The sequence below is a fragment of the Fringilla coelebs genome (assembly GCF_963513975.1).
Source record: "Fringilla coelebs genome assembly, chromosome: 21".
NCBI lineage: Eukaryota > Metazoa > Chordata > Aves > Passeriformes > Fringillidae > Fringilla > Fringilla coelebs.
The window spans coordinates 4,779,727-4,794,872 of record NC_140047.1 but is presented as its reverse complement, the minus strand read 5'-3'; the positions used below and the strand labels follow the sequence as shown (position 1 = coordinate 4,794,872).

At 50.6% G+C, this 15,146-nt stretch overlaps 1 protein-coding gene across 1 annotated transcript in view; it reads left to right on the top strand.

The window, feature by feature from the left end:
• Positions 1–15,146, top strand: part of ASTN2 (astrotactin 2) — a gene marked incomplete at both ends in the record, with an annotated part of 326,465 nt that overhangs the window by 167,495 nt on the left and 143,824 nt on the right. Inside the window, one exon of the mRNA XM_084219630.1 lies at positions 4,801–4,951. Within this exon, the coding sequence (XP_084075756.1) occupies positions 4,801–4,951 (151 nt within the window). The remainder of the gene's footprint in view (positions 1–4,800; positions 4,952–15,146) is intronic.

Below are 15,146 nucleotides of genomic sequence, written 5' to 3'. Positions count from 1 at the left end.
GCTTGGTGTTGGTATTTCATGAATAAATAACCCCCAGCGGTATTTGTCAGCGAAGCTGCTTCATTAAGGAGACCTGGAACAAAGGGAGAGAGTGGAAAAAAAGTGTTTTTGAGGAAATCCAGGCGAGTGCAGGTGGTGGGAGGTGGAATGGGGCTGTGTGAGGATGGGTGCCATGGTCTGCACCCATGAGCAGGGTCAGGAGGGGAGCCCTGCTGTGCTGCACCACGCTGGACATTTGTGCCACGAGATGTTGATACAAAAATTGGGTTTTAGTGATGCTGGGTGTGTGTTCAGAGGGTCCTGGCAGGGAGGGGAGTGTGTTTCATTTGTAACTATATCGTTTGGGTATCTGCAGTGGTCTTTGGGAGAGCTGGAGAGTTAAAGTGTGTGTGTATGTGTGTGTTCATAGATGATCATGGGCTTGTGGAGAGGATCTGGCAGCAGAAATTAGGTCGCTCTCTGCAAAATGCCCTTTTTGACAAGACCTGGCTTTGGGTCACTGATGGCTTTCCCCATCCTCCCAGTGCCCCAGGTGCTGAGCCCTGCCTGCTCCCTGGGGCTTTGGCACCTGGGTCCAGCCAGACCCACCAGCAGCTTCCCTGGCTCTTTGATGTACTCGGGACATGGAGCCTGTCCTTCTCCATCCCACCCTGTCAGAACAGATCCAGGGCTTACTCACTGAAATCCAGCAGGAAGAGATGGAGAGCCAGAGCTGTTCTTTTGCAGGCAGCTTGTTACTGCAGGGCAAGTGATTCATCCATCAGGGCTGGTCTGATCTGGCACCCAGGCAGTGGTGGGGCTGGCTGTCCCCAGTGGGCTCCCTGCAGCGGTGGCCAGATGCTGCTGCCATCACTCCCCAAGTGTCCCCTGTTTTCCTGGCACTGCTTTCCCTGCAGGGCTGGCTCTGCAGTGTGAGAGCAGAAGCCTCTCACAGGGAAGGACAGGCAGGGGTCCCTGGCAGAGCTGTGTGGGTGCAAAGGGATCTGCTCCATGCCACGTGTCGCTGCAGAAGGCAGCTAATTAATGACTGCTCTTCACTCCCACCATGAAAAGGAGCTGCTGAGGCTGGCAGTGCCAGGGGCAAGGCAGCACCTGCCTGCACTGAGCCAGGCTCCTCCAGCCCCTCCAGAGGCAGCTGAAAGTGAGGTTTGCTGCCAGCCTGCTCTGAGCATCACATCAGGCTCTCGTGGGCTGCCATCCCTGTCAGGGCTCTGTGCTGAACTGAAGCTCCTCTAATGGAGCAATGGCCATGCAGAACTGATCCTGCAGAGCTCTGCCCTCACCCTGCTCCTCTCACAGGTGACACCTGAACACTTCCCAGCGAGGTTAATATTTTAATGTGCTTAATGGCTCATTCCAGCTTGCCAGCCCTTCCTGGGCTTTGGCAGGGGTCATCCATTATGCCAGGCTTTGGAGAGCAAGTTTCCCATTCCCATCCTCAGCCCTCCCAAGGGCAGGAGGTTGCTTTGTGCTTCCAAGTTTTAATTAAAGCGTGACAAGCTGCCCTTGCCAGCCCCAGCCTGGTGCCATGTGGGATGAGCCAATGTCTCCTGACAGAATTCTGTCTCTCTGGAGCAATCCTGTGCAAGGACCCAGCCCCAGAATCTCCTTTCCACCACCCAAAGCAGCTGTAGCTCCTCACCTTCTCCTTCCTGGCGTGTGGGTTGTTTGGTGGCTCAGTGGAAGAGCCAGGAGGGAGGATGGGAGCATGGTTCTCCTTGCTGTCCACCCACAATGAGAAACCCCCAGGGAGGACCAGATGGGGCTGAGCTTTTGGGGTGGGTGGTGGAGGAGCTGTCACGGTTTGTTGGTTTTGGCTTTTCTAAAATAATTCTCCCTACATTAATAAACAGTGGGTTTAGTTAGTAAATAATATCCCTTCCTCCCCCCCATCTCTCTCGAGCAGAAATAAGTGCCCTGATGTAATATATCCTGCCTTTCTCACTCCCTCATTTCAGAGGAGCTGCAGATCCTGGAGGGAACAGAGTGCTAATAGAAAACGGCCTCTAAAGATATTTGAAATATGACCAAGAAAGGACAGAGGGAGATTCGTCTCCAAATATGCTGGAAAATCTAGGAGGTGGGCCAAGAAAGGGAGAATATCAGGAGCTTGATTTCTAGAGTGAAAAGTTAATTGGGAAGCATTAATTGGGGTGAGAGCTGGCAGCACAGACGTGAATTTGCTATGTGGGACACCACAGTGAACACAGAGCTGCCCCAGTGCTGAGATAACTCATCCACCCCAGCCCATGGGGATGTGACAATTAACTATTTCTCACTGCTTTTAATGGTGTTTTCCTTATTGACAGTTCCAACTTTTGGAATCCTGTGATTGCCTTGAAATCCTCAATGTAAAAAAATCATGATGTCAATACTGCATAAGGCTTTATTTGGGTTTGGTCTCTGAGGAGTTTCTAGCCCTTGAATTTGCAGGGAAAAGCTTGGTTATACCCTAAAGCAAATTTAGGGGAGAAAAATATTTTTAAAAAAATGCAAACACCCAAAGCAGCGCAGCAATTGATTTATTTTTAAAATCTCATCATTTTGGTGCCAGTTGCATGGTATTCTTTTTTAATGCCTGACTCATGATTTCTTGAGCGCTCGCTGTTGGCAGGGCTGTGTGCGTGAGTGTGACGGCGGCGTGTGAGCTCAGGGGCCCTCTGCTGATGGAGAATGCAGGGCTGCTTCCAGGCAGCACCACCCTGGCCCTCCAGGGCTGCTGAATATTCCTCTCCTGCTGTTTCATTGCCTAGCAGATTGTTTTCACATTAAACCCCCCAAAAAAGGGACAGCAGAGATGGGCATTGGGTCATTGTGCTGACGGCAGAGCAGGAGAGAGGCTCAAGGAGAATAAACCATGCTGTGACTCCCAGCATTGCCTCAGGGGTATTGAGGTCAGAGGGGTCAGGGTTAATTTGCAGCCTCCTGTGGGTAGAGATCTAATGAACAGCCTGTGGAGGTCAAGTCTGTCACTATCAGTGACTTGTTCTGTGACCTCCCTCTCTCTCTGATCACTTTGTCTCTCTCCTGTCAGGTGATGGGTTCTCTTGCCCAGGATGCACTGTGGGTATTGGTTAACATATAAACTGTGCTTTGAAGATGAAAAAAATATCTTGGAGAGGCTTAAAGCTCTTGACAAGCATGTGTGTTCCTTTTGCAGGAATCCAGCAGAAGGCAGAGTGCCTGAATGCTTTGTCACAGGCAAAATCTGCTGCGTGTGCAGCTCTGAGAGGCAGGGCTGGGAGCTTCCCAAGGCTTCACATGGCCTTGGAATCACTCCTGGGTGCTCGTGCTTCTTGCTTGAGGGGTGTCACAGCACAGCAGTGCCTGGAGCTCTGCCCATGGTGGGCTGGAGCAGAGCAGCAGCGCTGTGCCTGCACCCACCCCTGCGTTATCTGCTCCGCACGCACGTCCCAGCAAGCTCAGAGCCAAGGTTCGTGTGTCTGCCCAGCTCTGGCAGTGTGGCAGCAGCTCTCTGGCTACAGAGAGCAACAGACACCTTTCTCAGGCTGTGAAAAATCAGAGGAAAGAATGAGAAACAATTCTTATCTTAACCTGCTGCGCCTGTTGTTGTGTACATGTGGAATGTGCTATGGAGATTTGTTTACCAAAGTGTGGTTTCTTGATTGGCCACTGGTGATGGTATTTGGATTGGAGAACCAATTTGGTCCAGGGGTATTGTACCTGTCTATAAAAGCAATGTGTTTCTTAATAATGATATATATAATAAATACATTTATCAGCCTTCTGTGAATCATGGAGTCAGTGCTAATTATTACCTGGCTGGGGGCCTGTGACAGCATGGCAGTGTCCCTGGGGTGGATGTGGGTGATGGTGATGGACAGGGTGGGGATGTTCAGGGAGGCTTGGCCCAGCTGTGAAACGTTCAGGAAGAGTTTTATGGCCCTGCATTTGCTGTTGTCTGGTGTAGGGTTGGATTCACACCCAGCTCCAGGCTACTAATAAAGCATCTCCTGGTTGCTAGTTTGTGTAAAACTGGTGGATATTATCTTTGAAACCCCATGACTGGTTGATTCTGTGAAGGATGCCAGAGTTATGCAGAAAGTTTATTGTACAGCATAATCACAAACCCCTCATTTCCTTGGGAAGTGTGAAAAATGCCAACCACTTGTTTTTAAAATTTTAAAAGTTTAATAGTAATACAATGGTTATAAATATAGTTATATAATTAGAGTAATAAAAATTTGGACAATTTGGGTTTAGGACAATAGGAGACAATAAAAACAGAGAGTTATGGGCAGTCTGGGTACCTCTTTCTGGGCAAAATAAGCCTGAAAAAGGACCCATGTTAACAGAGGATTAACCCTTAAAAACAACAGCCTGTTGCATATTCATACACCTCATACATGATGCATAAATTCCATTCAAACAAAGGATTCTGTCTGGTCAGTGTCAGCTTCTTCTTCTGAATCCTGACAGCTCTTCAGGGCTGAGAGGCAGGAAGAAGTTCGTTTCTTCTGTGAAGGGAGCAATAAATTCTCTTTCTCTGAAAAACTGAGGTGTCCTGTGGCTGTTATCTTGCTGTGAATCCTTTCTTTAAAAAAAGCATCTTACATAGCATAGTTTCTATTTTAACAGTATGTTATAACCTAAAACTATATTTAACACACTTCTTAAGAAAATTAATACAGCATAGCTTTCTAACATAACACACGCAACATTCATTTTAATATTTGCGAAAACCCAATCATAAAACACACATTTCTCACAGGAAGCTTCCTTTGGGGAAGCTGCCCTGGCAGCCCCCTGGCAGCCCTAACGGTGCCTTTTCTCTCCAAGGGAAGAAGCGATGCTGTCCACCTACTTCGAGACCATCAATGACTTGCTCTCCTCCTTCGGGCCCGTCCGCGACTGCTCCCGCAACAACGGCGGCTGCACCCGCAACTTCAAGTGCGTGTCCGACCGCAAGGTGGACTCCACGGGCTGTGTGGTACGTGCTGGGGCTGTGGGGTACATGCTGGGGCTGGGGGGTGGGTGCTGGGGCTGTGGGGTGGCTGCTGGAGCTATGGGGTGGGTGCTGGGGCTGTGGGATGGGTGCTGGGGCTCTGGGGTACATGCTGGGGCTGTAGGATGGGTGCTGGAGTTGGGGGGTCCATAATGGAGCTGTGGGATGGGTATTGGGGCTGTGGGGTGGATGCTGGGGCTGTGGGGTACATATTGGGGCTCTGGGGTACATGCTGGGGCTGTAGGATGGATGCTGGAGTTGGGGAGTTCATAATGGGGCTGTGGGATGGGTGCTGGGACTGTGGGATGGGTGCTGGGACTGTGGAGTAGATACTGGGGCTGTGGGGTGGGTGCTGGGGCTCTGGGGTACATATTGGGGCTCTGGGGCATATGCTGGGACTGTGAGATGGGTTCTGGGACTGTGGGGTGGGTGCTGGGGCTCTGGGGTACATATTGGGGCTCTGGGGTACATGCTGGGACTGTGGGATGGGTGCTGGAGTTGGGGAGTCCATAATGGGGCTGTGGGATGGGTGCTGGGACTGTGGAGTAGATACTGGGGCTCTGGGGTACATATTGGGGCTCTGGGGCATATGCTGGGACTGTGAGATGGGTTCTGGGACTGTGGGGTACATATTGGGGCTCTGGGGTACATGCTGGGACTGTGAGATGTGTTCTGGGACTGTGGGGTGGCTGCTGGGGCTGTGAGATGGGTTCTGGGGCTGTGGGGTACATATTGGGGCTCTGGGGTACATGCTGGGGCTGTGGGATGGGTGCTGGAGTTGGGGTGTCCATAATGGGGCTGTGGAGTAGGTGCTGGAACTGTGGGGTAGTTGCTGGGGCTATGGGATAGGTACTGGGGCTGTGTAGTAGGTGCTGGGGCTGTAGAGCAGGTGTTGAGCTGTGGGGTACATTTCGGGGCTGTGAGGTGAGTACTGAGGCAGTAGGGTACGTGCTGGGGCTGTAGGGTCCTCAGAGCCGTCCTCTGGTTTGGGGACAAGCCAGAAGGAGATGTGACCTGCTCCTGCTTCCTGTGGCTGAGGGCATGTGTGTGCTGGAGGTGGACTTCCCCCAGTCCTGGGGCCCTCATGGCAAAGCACAAATGCCTTAAGGACTCCAGGAAAGCAGCCCAGGTGCCCAGATGAGCAAAAGAAAAAAAAAAAATTGCTTGAGGCTGGTGGTCACTTTTCTGCTTGTCAGGGAGCAGGGGTGGAAAGCTGCCTTGCTTCTTCTCCTGCTTTGTGCTTCCCAGTGCAGAGGAAAGATGAACCACCCTGCCAGCATACCCACCTCTGGGCATCTCTGACACCCCCAGAGTCTTGATTTGTTTCTGAACATGCTGATGTCTTACCAAACAATCCACTGAGTCCTGGGTTTTGCAGAGTCCAGAGACCTTCTAGACCCAGACCATTCATTTTGGGCAGAGGCTGTGAATCACAGAATCCTAGAAGGGTCTGAGTTGGACAGGACCTTAGAGGTCATCTTGTGCTGCCATGGGCAGGGACACTTCCACTGGAGCAGGCTACCCAGAGCCTGGCTGTGAACCCTTCCAGGGAGGTGTTTCCAGGCACCCATGCCCAGAGGGGCTTTGCTGTGCTTCCAGCTGGGAGCAGCAGAGCTCAGCACCTCGCCCAGACATCAAAGTCAGCCTGAGGAGCCTGTGTGAATCCAGGATGACGTGCACAGACACAGCACAGAGCCTTGGGAAGTGGGGCAAACCTGGAGCATCCCTTTGTGTCTCCTGCCAGGAAGCCGTGGTGACCCCAGAGCTGTCACCCCCTCCACCAGCCCCTCCAGCAGACATTCACTGCTCCTAAACCCCTGGAACCCCTCACATCACTGCAGGCAGGGCCCCCTCCCCACGTCCCTCCCGTCTCAGCAGAGACAGGAGCTAAATGTCTCTTTATTTATTGAAGATGTTTGTACACGGCAGCTGGGAAAGGTCAGGCTGGAGCCGCGCTGTCCCGGGGGGAGGCGTTTTCATTATCCCCTTCTCAGGTTGCTTGTTAAGGCCATTTAGCATGACAGTCTGATGTGTCACCAGCAACCTGGTGCCATCTCCCCCTTGCTGCTCCTCTCCCCTTCCTCCTTTCTCTTCCCATTGCTATTTTTTTTCTTTGCCCCCTTTTCCAGGGAACAACTGCCTATCTAGTCTTTTTGGGGTGTGTCCCTCTGTTTTTGGGGTGTTATTTTGCTCTGAATACCAACATCCTTGCCCAGGCACTGTCAGAAGGAATCAGGGCTCTGGTCACCTCACACCTCTGTGAAGTGGTGCCTCTTTTTAAAGTCAGGACATATTAGGACAGAAGTTGTCAATAAATTACAGCCCTGGTGCTGGCATGTGGAGGGGCAGAAAAGGAAAACTGTGTCACTTGGGGAAAACAGACCCCAGCTTCTGTAATGCCTGGCTGAGGTTGTGTAAAGAGAATGGAGCATGTACAGTGAGGAGCAGCAGGAGCATTCTCCTGGAGGGCATCCCCTCCCTGAGTGAGAGGTGACACTTGGGGACCACAGGATCCCCCATGCTGTGCATCACAGCAGGCTCCTGGGGCTGTGCATGCCATGGGGACAGGAGACAGCCTCTCAGCCTCTCCCCCTGGGCTCTTCACCCTTTTTCTCCCCACTGCAGGAGCATGAGGCTGCTCTGTCCCTCTCCAGTCTTGGGGTGAAGCTCCCCAGCACAGCAGAGCTGAGGAGCCCAGGAGTGTGTGGGAACAGCCACTGCATCCCACCCCCAGCCCAGCCCTGGTCTCCCTGCTTCCCTTTGGACTCCCCATGCAGCCCATGCTGCTTCCCAGCCCTCCCAGCCCTGTGCAGTGTTTTATTCTCATCCCCTGCTGTCGGTCCCTGGCAAAGGAGGGGTGTGAGGAGAGGTGTGGAAGGAACTGTCCCCATGTTTCTGACCATGCTCCATGGCCATTGTCCTGGGAAAAGCCTAATGGGTGGCTGGCAGCACTGCCCCCAGCCCTGGGTGTGCTCATGGTGCTGAGTGGGATCAGAGGGGCTGGGAGTGGAGCCTCAGAGCTCACACAGGCTCAGTTTGAGACATTCTGGTACTTTCTTTGCCCATTCCTGTGCTGCCCCTCCTCATCCCCGCTCCTGGAGCCTGCTGGGTGTGAGCTGGGCTTCCAGCACAAGAAGGGATGGGGTCATGTGCTGCAAATTTTCAGGGATGTCAGTTAGTTTTGAAGCTGAACTGCTGTGAACTCAATTTGCCAATTTGGTAAGTGCTATGGGCAATATCGGGATGTAATTTAATTAAGCTATCCCCTTTTTATAGAGTTCAGGGAGCATTTGCCTACTAATTTTAGCTCTAGGTTTGCTCCAGCTTTACTCTGGACGCAGATTCACAAATCATGACATGTTGTTAATCTTTACCAGTCAACAGTTTATTAATTTGCTGAGGACCACAGAAGTATATAATCAGTGGTTCATCAATCAAGGCTAAATCCAACAAATGTTCCAGGCAGGTACTGAGCATAAAATATACATGCAGCCTTGTAAGCAATTAATACACCACAGAGCTGGAGCTGAGTGGCTCAACCAGAGAGCAGCACAAATCTCAGAGATTTCTTATTCCTTTTATGTATAATCATCATCTGTTACCAGTTCCTTCGTGCCCTTAATATGGCTTCCAGTAATTCTGCAAGGACTGGGATGAATTTATCTCTGGGTTTTTAGTGGTGTGGGCTCTGCCATCACATAATTGTTTGGCCTTAAAAGGTCTCAGTTAAAAAGTCAAGGGTGAATTGCTCACAGCTCGTGCAGGAGCCTGGCTGAGTCTCCTTGGGCTGATGGTGGTGAGGAAGGAGTGAGTCACTTGGCTCAGTTAAAATCCTCCTTTTTAGGCCTCACCTGAAGACCCTAAAGCCTCTCCAGCAGGGTTCCCACCCACAGGGGTGGCAGCTCCCCACCTGCCCACCCCAGTGGGATCCCTTTTCCCCCCATCTCGTGGTTTTGTGTTAGTTTTGTGTGTACCCAGTAGATGGCATGAGTGCATAAAGGGTTTCTGCAGTTCTTTTCTTATCGGAGGCCTTTTTTTATTCAGGTAATTGTAAGAATTACCAGAGGCAACCTTGCCAAGACCTTGGCATGGCTAACTGGAGCCTTGTGTTTGAGCCCTAGCATAACCAAACAGCCCCCAAGCTCTAGAAAACCTGCTTCCATGCTGCTTTTTCTTGCTGCGCTCTTGAACTGCTGATGGATCTGGTCAAGCTGTGGGAATTTCCCAAGAAAACAAAACCCCACTGAATTTCTTTGAATCCAGTGACTCTGCACTTCGAGTCCTGTGTGTGTTTTGCACCATCTTGCAGGGATCACAGCAAACCAGGAGAAAGTGTGCTAGAGGAATAATTCAGGCTATATCCTATATAAAGGAAATATTACTGAACTTTTCTGCTGGCACTGTGGTAGCTGCACAGCCTGGAGGGAGGATGCTGAAGGAGGGAAAACGCTTAACCCTCGTGTGTTGGTGATTTATAATTTGAGATGAAAACCTGTGAATTGGCCCTGAGAGACTGAAGGAAACACCTGCATCATGGCTTAAATTCAGGTTTCCCCAGCTGTCTCTCAGATTGGCTTCGCTCCCTGGTGCCAGTCCTCTCACCCACCTGAGGAGAAGGGGGGGTTCCTTCCTGTATTGTCCCATGACCAGGTGCATTTTTGAGGCTACAAAGGCAGGATTGCAGCCTCATTGAAAATAAGAGGGGTGAGGTTTTTTTCCCAAAGGATTGGGAGCTAGGCAGGGGAGCTCTGTTCCCTCCCAGTGCATTTTGGCATCCTCAGCATCACTGCAGGAGGAGGCAGCAGCAGGTCCAGGTGTCTGAGCCCCGTGGTGCCTCCAGGATGGGGTCTCCTCACTGTGAGGACCAGCTGGAGAAGCAGAAGGGCATGAGCTGTCTCACTGGGGGTGAGGAGGCAGCTCGGGGTCCTGGGCCAAGAGTTACCAGAATTAGTCCCTTGTTTGATTAAGGTGTGAGAGCCTGACTGCATTAGAGGGGGCAGGTGGTGTGGGTTCTGCAGCATCTGTGTGCCTGCAGAGGTTGGTGAGTTGGCTCCTTAAATCACCTTAGGGTGCTACAGGAGCCCAGGAGGTTGCAGGTGGAAGGGCTAAAGCGGGGCTGTGCTCCAGGAGCCACCCCACCTTGGGAGAGGTGTTGGCAGCAGCTGGCAGAGCCTCGCCCAGCCTGGGCACTGGGTGCTGCTGGTCTGTGCTGACATGGAACTCTGCCCATCCTCACAGGCTCAGATGCCTCTGGCAGAGATTTATTTCTAGCCTGAGCAAGAAAACAGCGCAGTTTGCCTACAAGAATGACCTGAGCTGTTCCTCCCTGCAGTGGTGGGGTCAGCCCATCACCAAGGAGGGGATTTGGCTCAGCAGGGTGCAGGAGGGAGAACATCCAGCAGAGAGTGACTTAATGAAGTTGTGGCTTGCAGTGACACTGGTGTGGTGTTGGTCCCAGCCTCTTTAGACACAGAGGGAGGAGGAATTTGGTCCACACAGGCCTATAAGCCTTAGCACAGCTTGTTTAGGGCTAATCCTTGCCTTGCTCCCTCCCTCAGAATGATGGGCTGTTCCCCGCTGCTGCAGAGTGTGGCAGAGAAATGGCTAAATTTAGGAGTGTAACCATTTTGGGGAGAAATGGGATTAGAAATGAAGGAGCAGAGCAGTGGCTACTGCTTTTGTCTCCACCTTCCAGCACAAGTGCCATGGTTTTGCATGGGAGACATTTAAAGAAATCACCCAGAGGTGGCTTAGGGACCATGGAGAAATGCTTTGGAATTATGTGGGTGATGCTGAGACCTTTTTTTTCCTGAGCATCAATGGGGTGATTGGGAGTTTCAGCAAAAACCAAATTGCTGTGCAGAAATGCCTCACATATGTGAAAATTCCAAAATACTTTGGTTGAAAACATTTCCTTTCTATAAAGGAGAGGGAAATGTTTAATTCCACCGTTATCATCTGGAGCTTTGTTTTATATTGCCTTATCCCAGTGTACAGCCTGAAATAAAAACAAAATTAGGTGATGGAAACCAAAACATTTCAACCTTGTCAAAATTAAATGCTCTCCTAATTTCCCAATGAGTTTTGAGATGTAATTGATGGAATCCCACAAAGCACTTAAGCTTCATCAAATCTGCATTTTTCTGACAGACAATTGTTCATTGAAAAATAAAAACTTACCCGTCCCTGCCTTGAGAGGCACCTAGCTAATTATGGGAGAGATGCACACACCAGGGGGGGAGATGAGGAAACAGCCTCTCCTAATCCCTTTAGAGTCTCACTGGCTCCCAGGAGCAGGAGCTGACTGCTTTTGCAGATTGTGGCTGGAAGCAGAAGCCCCCTGAGCTCAACAGCAAGTCCCCCTCCAAGGAACCTGTGGTTTTGGATTTTATCTCATTAATCCAGGTAAATACCTGTGCTGAAAATGGGATTTGAGGAGGAAAGAGGAGGAGGCTGTTGGGGTCAGGGCTGGTGGTGCTTTGCTTTGCACCTTGTGGGCGAGGGGTGGCTGGTTTAAAGCAAGGGGAATCGCTCAGGAAGCACCAAGGGGATCTGGAGGTCTCTGCCTGCACAGGGAAGGAGTGGTTTGGATGTTAAAAGCTCTGTGGCTTTTCCAGCAGTGTTCCTGGAGGGCTTGGCCAGTGCCCCTCTGCTCCTGACCAGACTGGGATGCTTTGTGTGCTGTGATCACAGCTGGCCTGGGGCTGTGGGATTGCTTTGGGATATGGATTTGGTCTGTAGTGTTGTGGCTGATGGGTGAGTCAGGTGGGGCAGGGGTTGAATTCCTGTTTTCATGAAGATTTTTGGAGGTGCCAGCTTCTGTTGTGACTGAAAATGCCCTGGCAGGCAGGAGATACCAGCACACCCCAAAACGGGCTGTTGGTGACTTCTGGAAGGGAAGCAGATTTCCCTGCTCCAGGAACACTTCTTCCTGTGTGCAAGGCATCCCACCAGCTGCTTGAAACAAATCCCACCCTCTTGGGACTGAGGAGCACACACACACACAGAGTGACTTGCCTGGGAGGGCTCACTGCAGGGGTGAGGAGATGCTGCCTCATCTCCCCCATGGATCCCCCACCCCACTTTCACAGAGGGACCAGGCTGAGATGCACAAGCAGCATGTTCTCAGGAGCCTGCAAGACAGATGGGTTTGATTTTCTGAGGCTAAAATAATGATTGATGATCTTTAAAGGGAAAAGGAAGCAGGGGAAAAGGAGGGAGGAGGGGGGAAAGAGTGGGAAGATAATGACTGTTATTTCAGAAAATGGTTGTAATGTTCCCCTCTGGGAAGGATGTTCCCCCCTCTGTGGGGTGTCAGGAAGGACTCTGCCACAGCTGGGGTTGGTGGGGACATCCCTGCCCTGAGGAGGCTCTGGAGAGCCCTTTAGCAACCAGCATGTTGGCCCTGTTTTATCAAAATATTGGTAGAGGAGGGATAGATCTCACACACAGAGAACTGAGCAGCATACAGCCAGGCTCTGTCCTGCTGCTGCTGAGGAGCTTTGCTCACCAGGGGCCTTCTGGGTCAAGAAAACAAGGCAGAATTAGCTAGAATTGTCCATAAATACATATATATGGACACAGAAGGGTTTACTGCATTTGTATCATTTCTGAGCTCCAACAAGCAAATAAACACATGCCAGTGCATAGACAGGAGCTCATTAAAATGCTGGCACTTGCTTGTACCTTAGCAGTGTCTGGGATTAATGTTTTTGTCTCACGCTGAGGAGGTTCCTCGGTGAGGACTCGGCACAAAGGGGGGTCATTAGGGCTTTTGGAAATGCTCCTGGGTGAGGACTCAGCACAAAGGGGGGGTCATTAGGGCTTTTGGAAATGCTCCTCGGTGCTCTGTGGCACTGAACCACCAGCTGGTTGTGCTGCCTCGAGCCAGCGCTGCTGGGGATGCAGCCTGGGGTCCTGGGTCTCACTTCTGGAGCATCCAGCACCCATGAGAATGGTGTCTGGAGCAGCACTGGGAGTGGGGTTTGGTGGCAGCTTCCCTCGGTGGTTTTAGCAGACTCATCTGTACCCAGAGCATCACCTGCAGCACCTGACAGAGAAGGCTCTGACTAGAAGGCTGCTGTTGTTGAGAAAACAGAGTGGAATAACAAAAAGGGCAGTTTACTCTCTACAGAAACACTTAATAAAGTATTCTGGTTTTTTAAACTTAATAATGGAGGAGAGGAGCTGAGCTGAGCAGCTCTGGCAGGCAGCTCGGATGGAGGAGAGAGGATGTGCTCCCACCTGGGGGATCTGTGTCAGTAATGATTTGCCTTCCAGTGACCCCTCACCCATCTTGCTGCTAACGAGCTTTGCAAACGAGAAAGCGAGCAAAGGCTCCTTTTTTGCTTTACATGAGCAGGGACTTGTGCAGGTATTTATCTTCCTAAGGCACGGTCTCACACGGGTTCTGGTGTGTGCTTGTGTTCCTTCCCCCAGAGGTGATCCTCCTTGTGAAAAACGCCAATCACTTCTTTATAAAATTTTATGGGTTTAATAGTAATAAAATGGTTATAGGAATAGTAATAGAGTTAGAGTAATAATAATTTGGACAACTTGAATTAGGACAATATGAGACAACAAAAAACAAAGGGTTATGTACGTCCGGGTGCCTTTCTCAGGGCAGCACAGGCCCGGGAGAAAAGGACACATGTTAACAGAGGATTAACCCTTAAAAACAACAGCCTGTTGCATATTCATACACTCCATGCATGATGCATAAATTCCATTCAAATAAAGGATTCGGTCTGGTCATCCTCACCTTCTTCCTCCTAATCCTAACAGTGCCTTCAAGGCAGGAAGAAGTTCCTTTCTTCTGATAAGAGGGCAATAAATTCTTTTTCTCTGAAAGATTGAGGTGTCCTGTGGCTGCTAGCTCACTGCAAGTCCTTTCTTTAAAAAAAGTATTTTACATAGCATAGTTTGTATTTTAACATTTTGTTATAACCCAAAACTATATTTAACACACTACTTAAGAGAATTAATACTGCATTACTTTCTAACACAACACATATAATATTCATTTTAATATTTGAGAAAAGCCAATCATAAAATATGCATTTTTTACACTCCTCCTGTTGTGTTTGCCCTGGCTGTGCTGGGGCTGTGCCCAGTCCTGGTGGCAGGAGGCCACACGGTGCCACACGCTGTGCTGGGTGACAGCAGTGGGCACAGTGGGCACAGGCACATCCCATTCTGTTCCAAACCACAGCCCCTGTGCATGGGTCAGGCTGGATCTGGTTATTCCCAGGGGTGCCTGTGGGTATGTGGCAGCAGGCCCTGCCAAATCTGCCACTCCGTGTCACCTTGGAGATGTCATTTAAAAGCGAAAAATGCCTGTTTTGCAAAACAACAGATAAAAATAGCACTTCCTATTCAGCACATCCATTCCCTGTGAGTACTCAGAATTCACTTGCTGACTGCAGTCACAGGAATAAGGACCTGTGTGCTCTGGGATGGGAGGGGATGGGCTGCTGTCCAACTGTGCCATCAGCCAAAGCACGTGGAGCTGCTGGTGGCTCCTTCTCCTCAGACCCCTTGGCAGCAGCAGGGTCAGAGCATTGGAGCTGAGGGTCATGTTTAGCCCTCAGGACCTGTGTTATCAGTGCTAACGCACAACAAGAAAAGAAAGTTTTCTTTTCCAATGCCAAGAGCAATTTTTCAGGGTTGTCTGTCGGCACAGAGAAATCAGTTCACTTCTGCATAGATGGAGTGGATTTGCAAGACCGTGGAATTATATTTGTATGGTAACAGCTTCTCTCTCCTTGAATTTTGAGCAGACCATGAGCAGGAGTCTCCCCCTAGGTCTCCTTTTCCTCTCCATAGCGTGGATTAAGCACCAGACCCTTTTCCCAAGCTCTGAGCTATATTTCCTGTTCAGCTCCATGGATAAAGGACGGGCTGGGAGTTGGAAGTGAACACTTGCAATATGAGTCTAAGGTGGTAAACCACAAACTGCTTTTTCTTTTCAATCTCTGGCTAACAGTGTGTGGGATCCCTGTGCTTCTGTGGCTCAATAAATCCATGTGTGGATGAGGGGTGTGCAGAGGTGTTTGCCCAGGACCTGCTGGGGCACCAGCTCTCCTCCCACCAGGGTGGGACGTGCCACCTGTGCTCACCCAGACAGAGTTATTGACCCAGTTGCTTATTGATTTTGTAATCATTTTCCAACAGAGCCCCC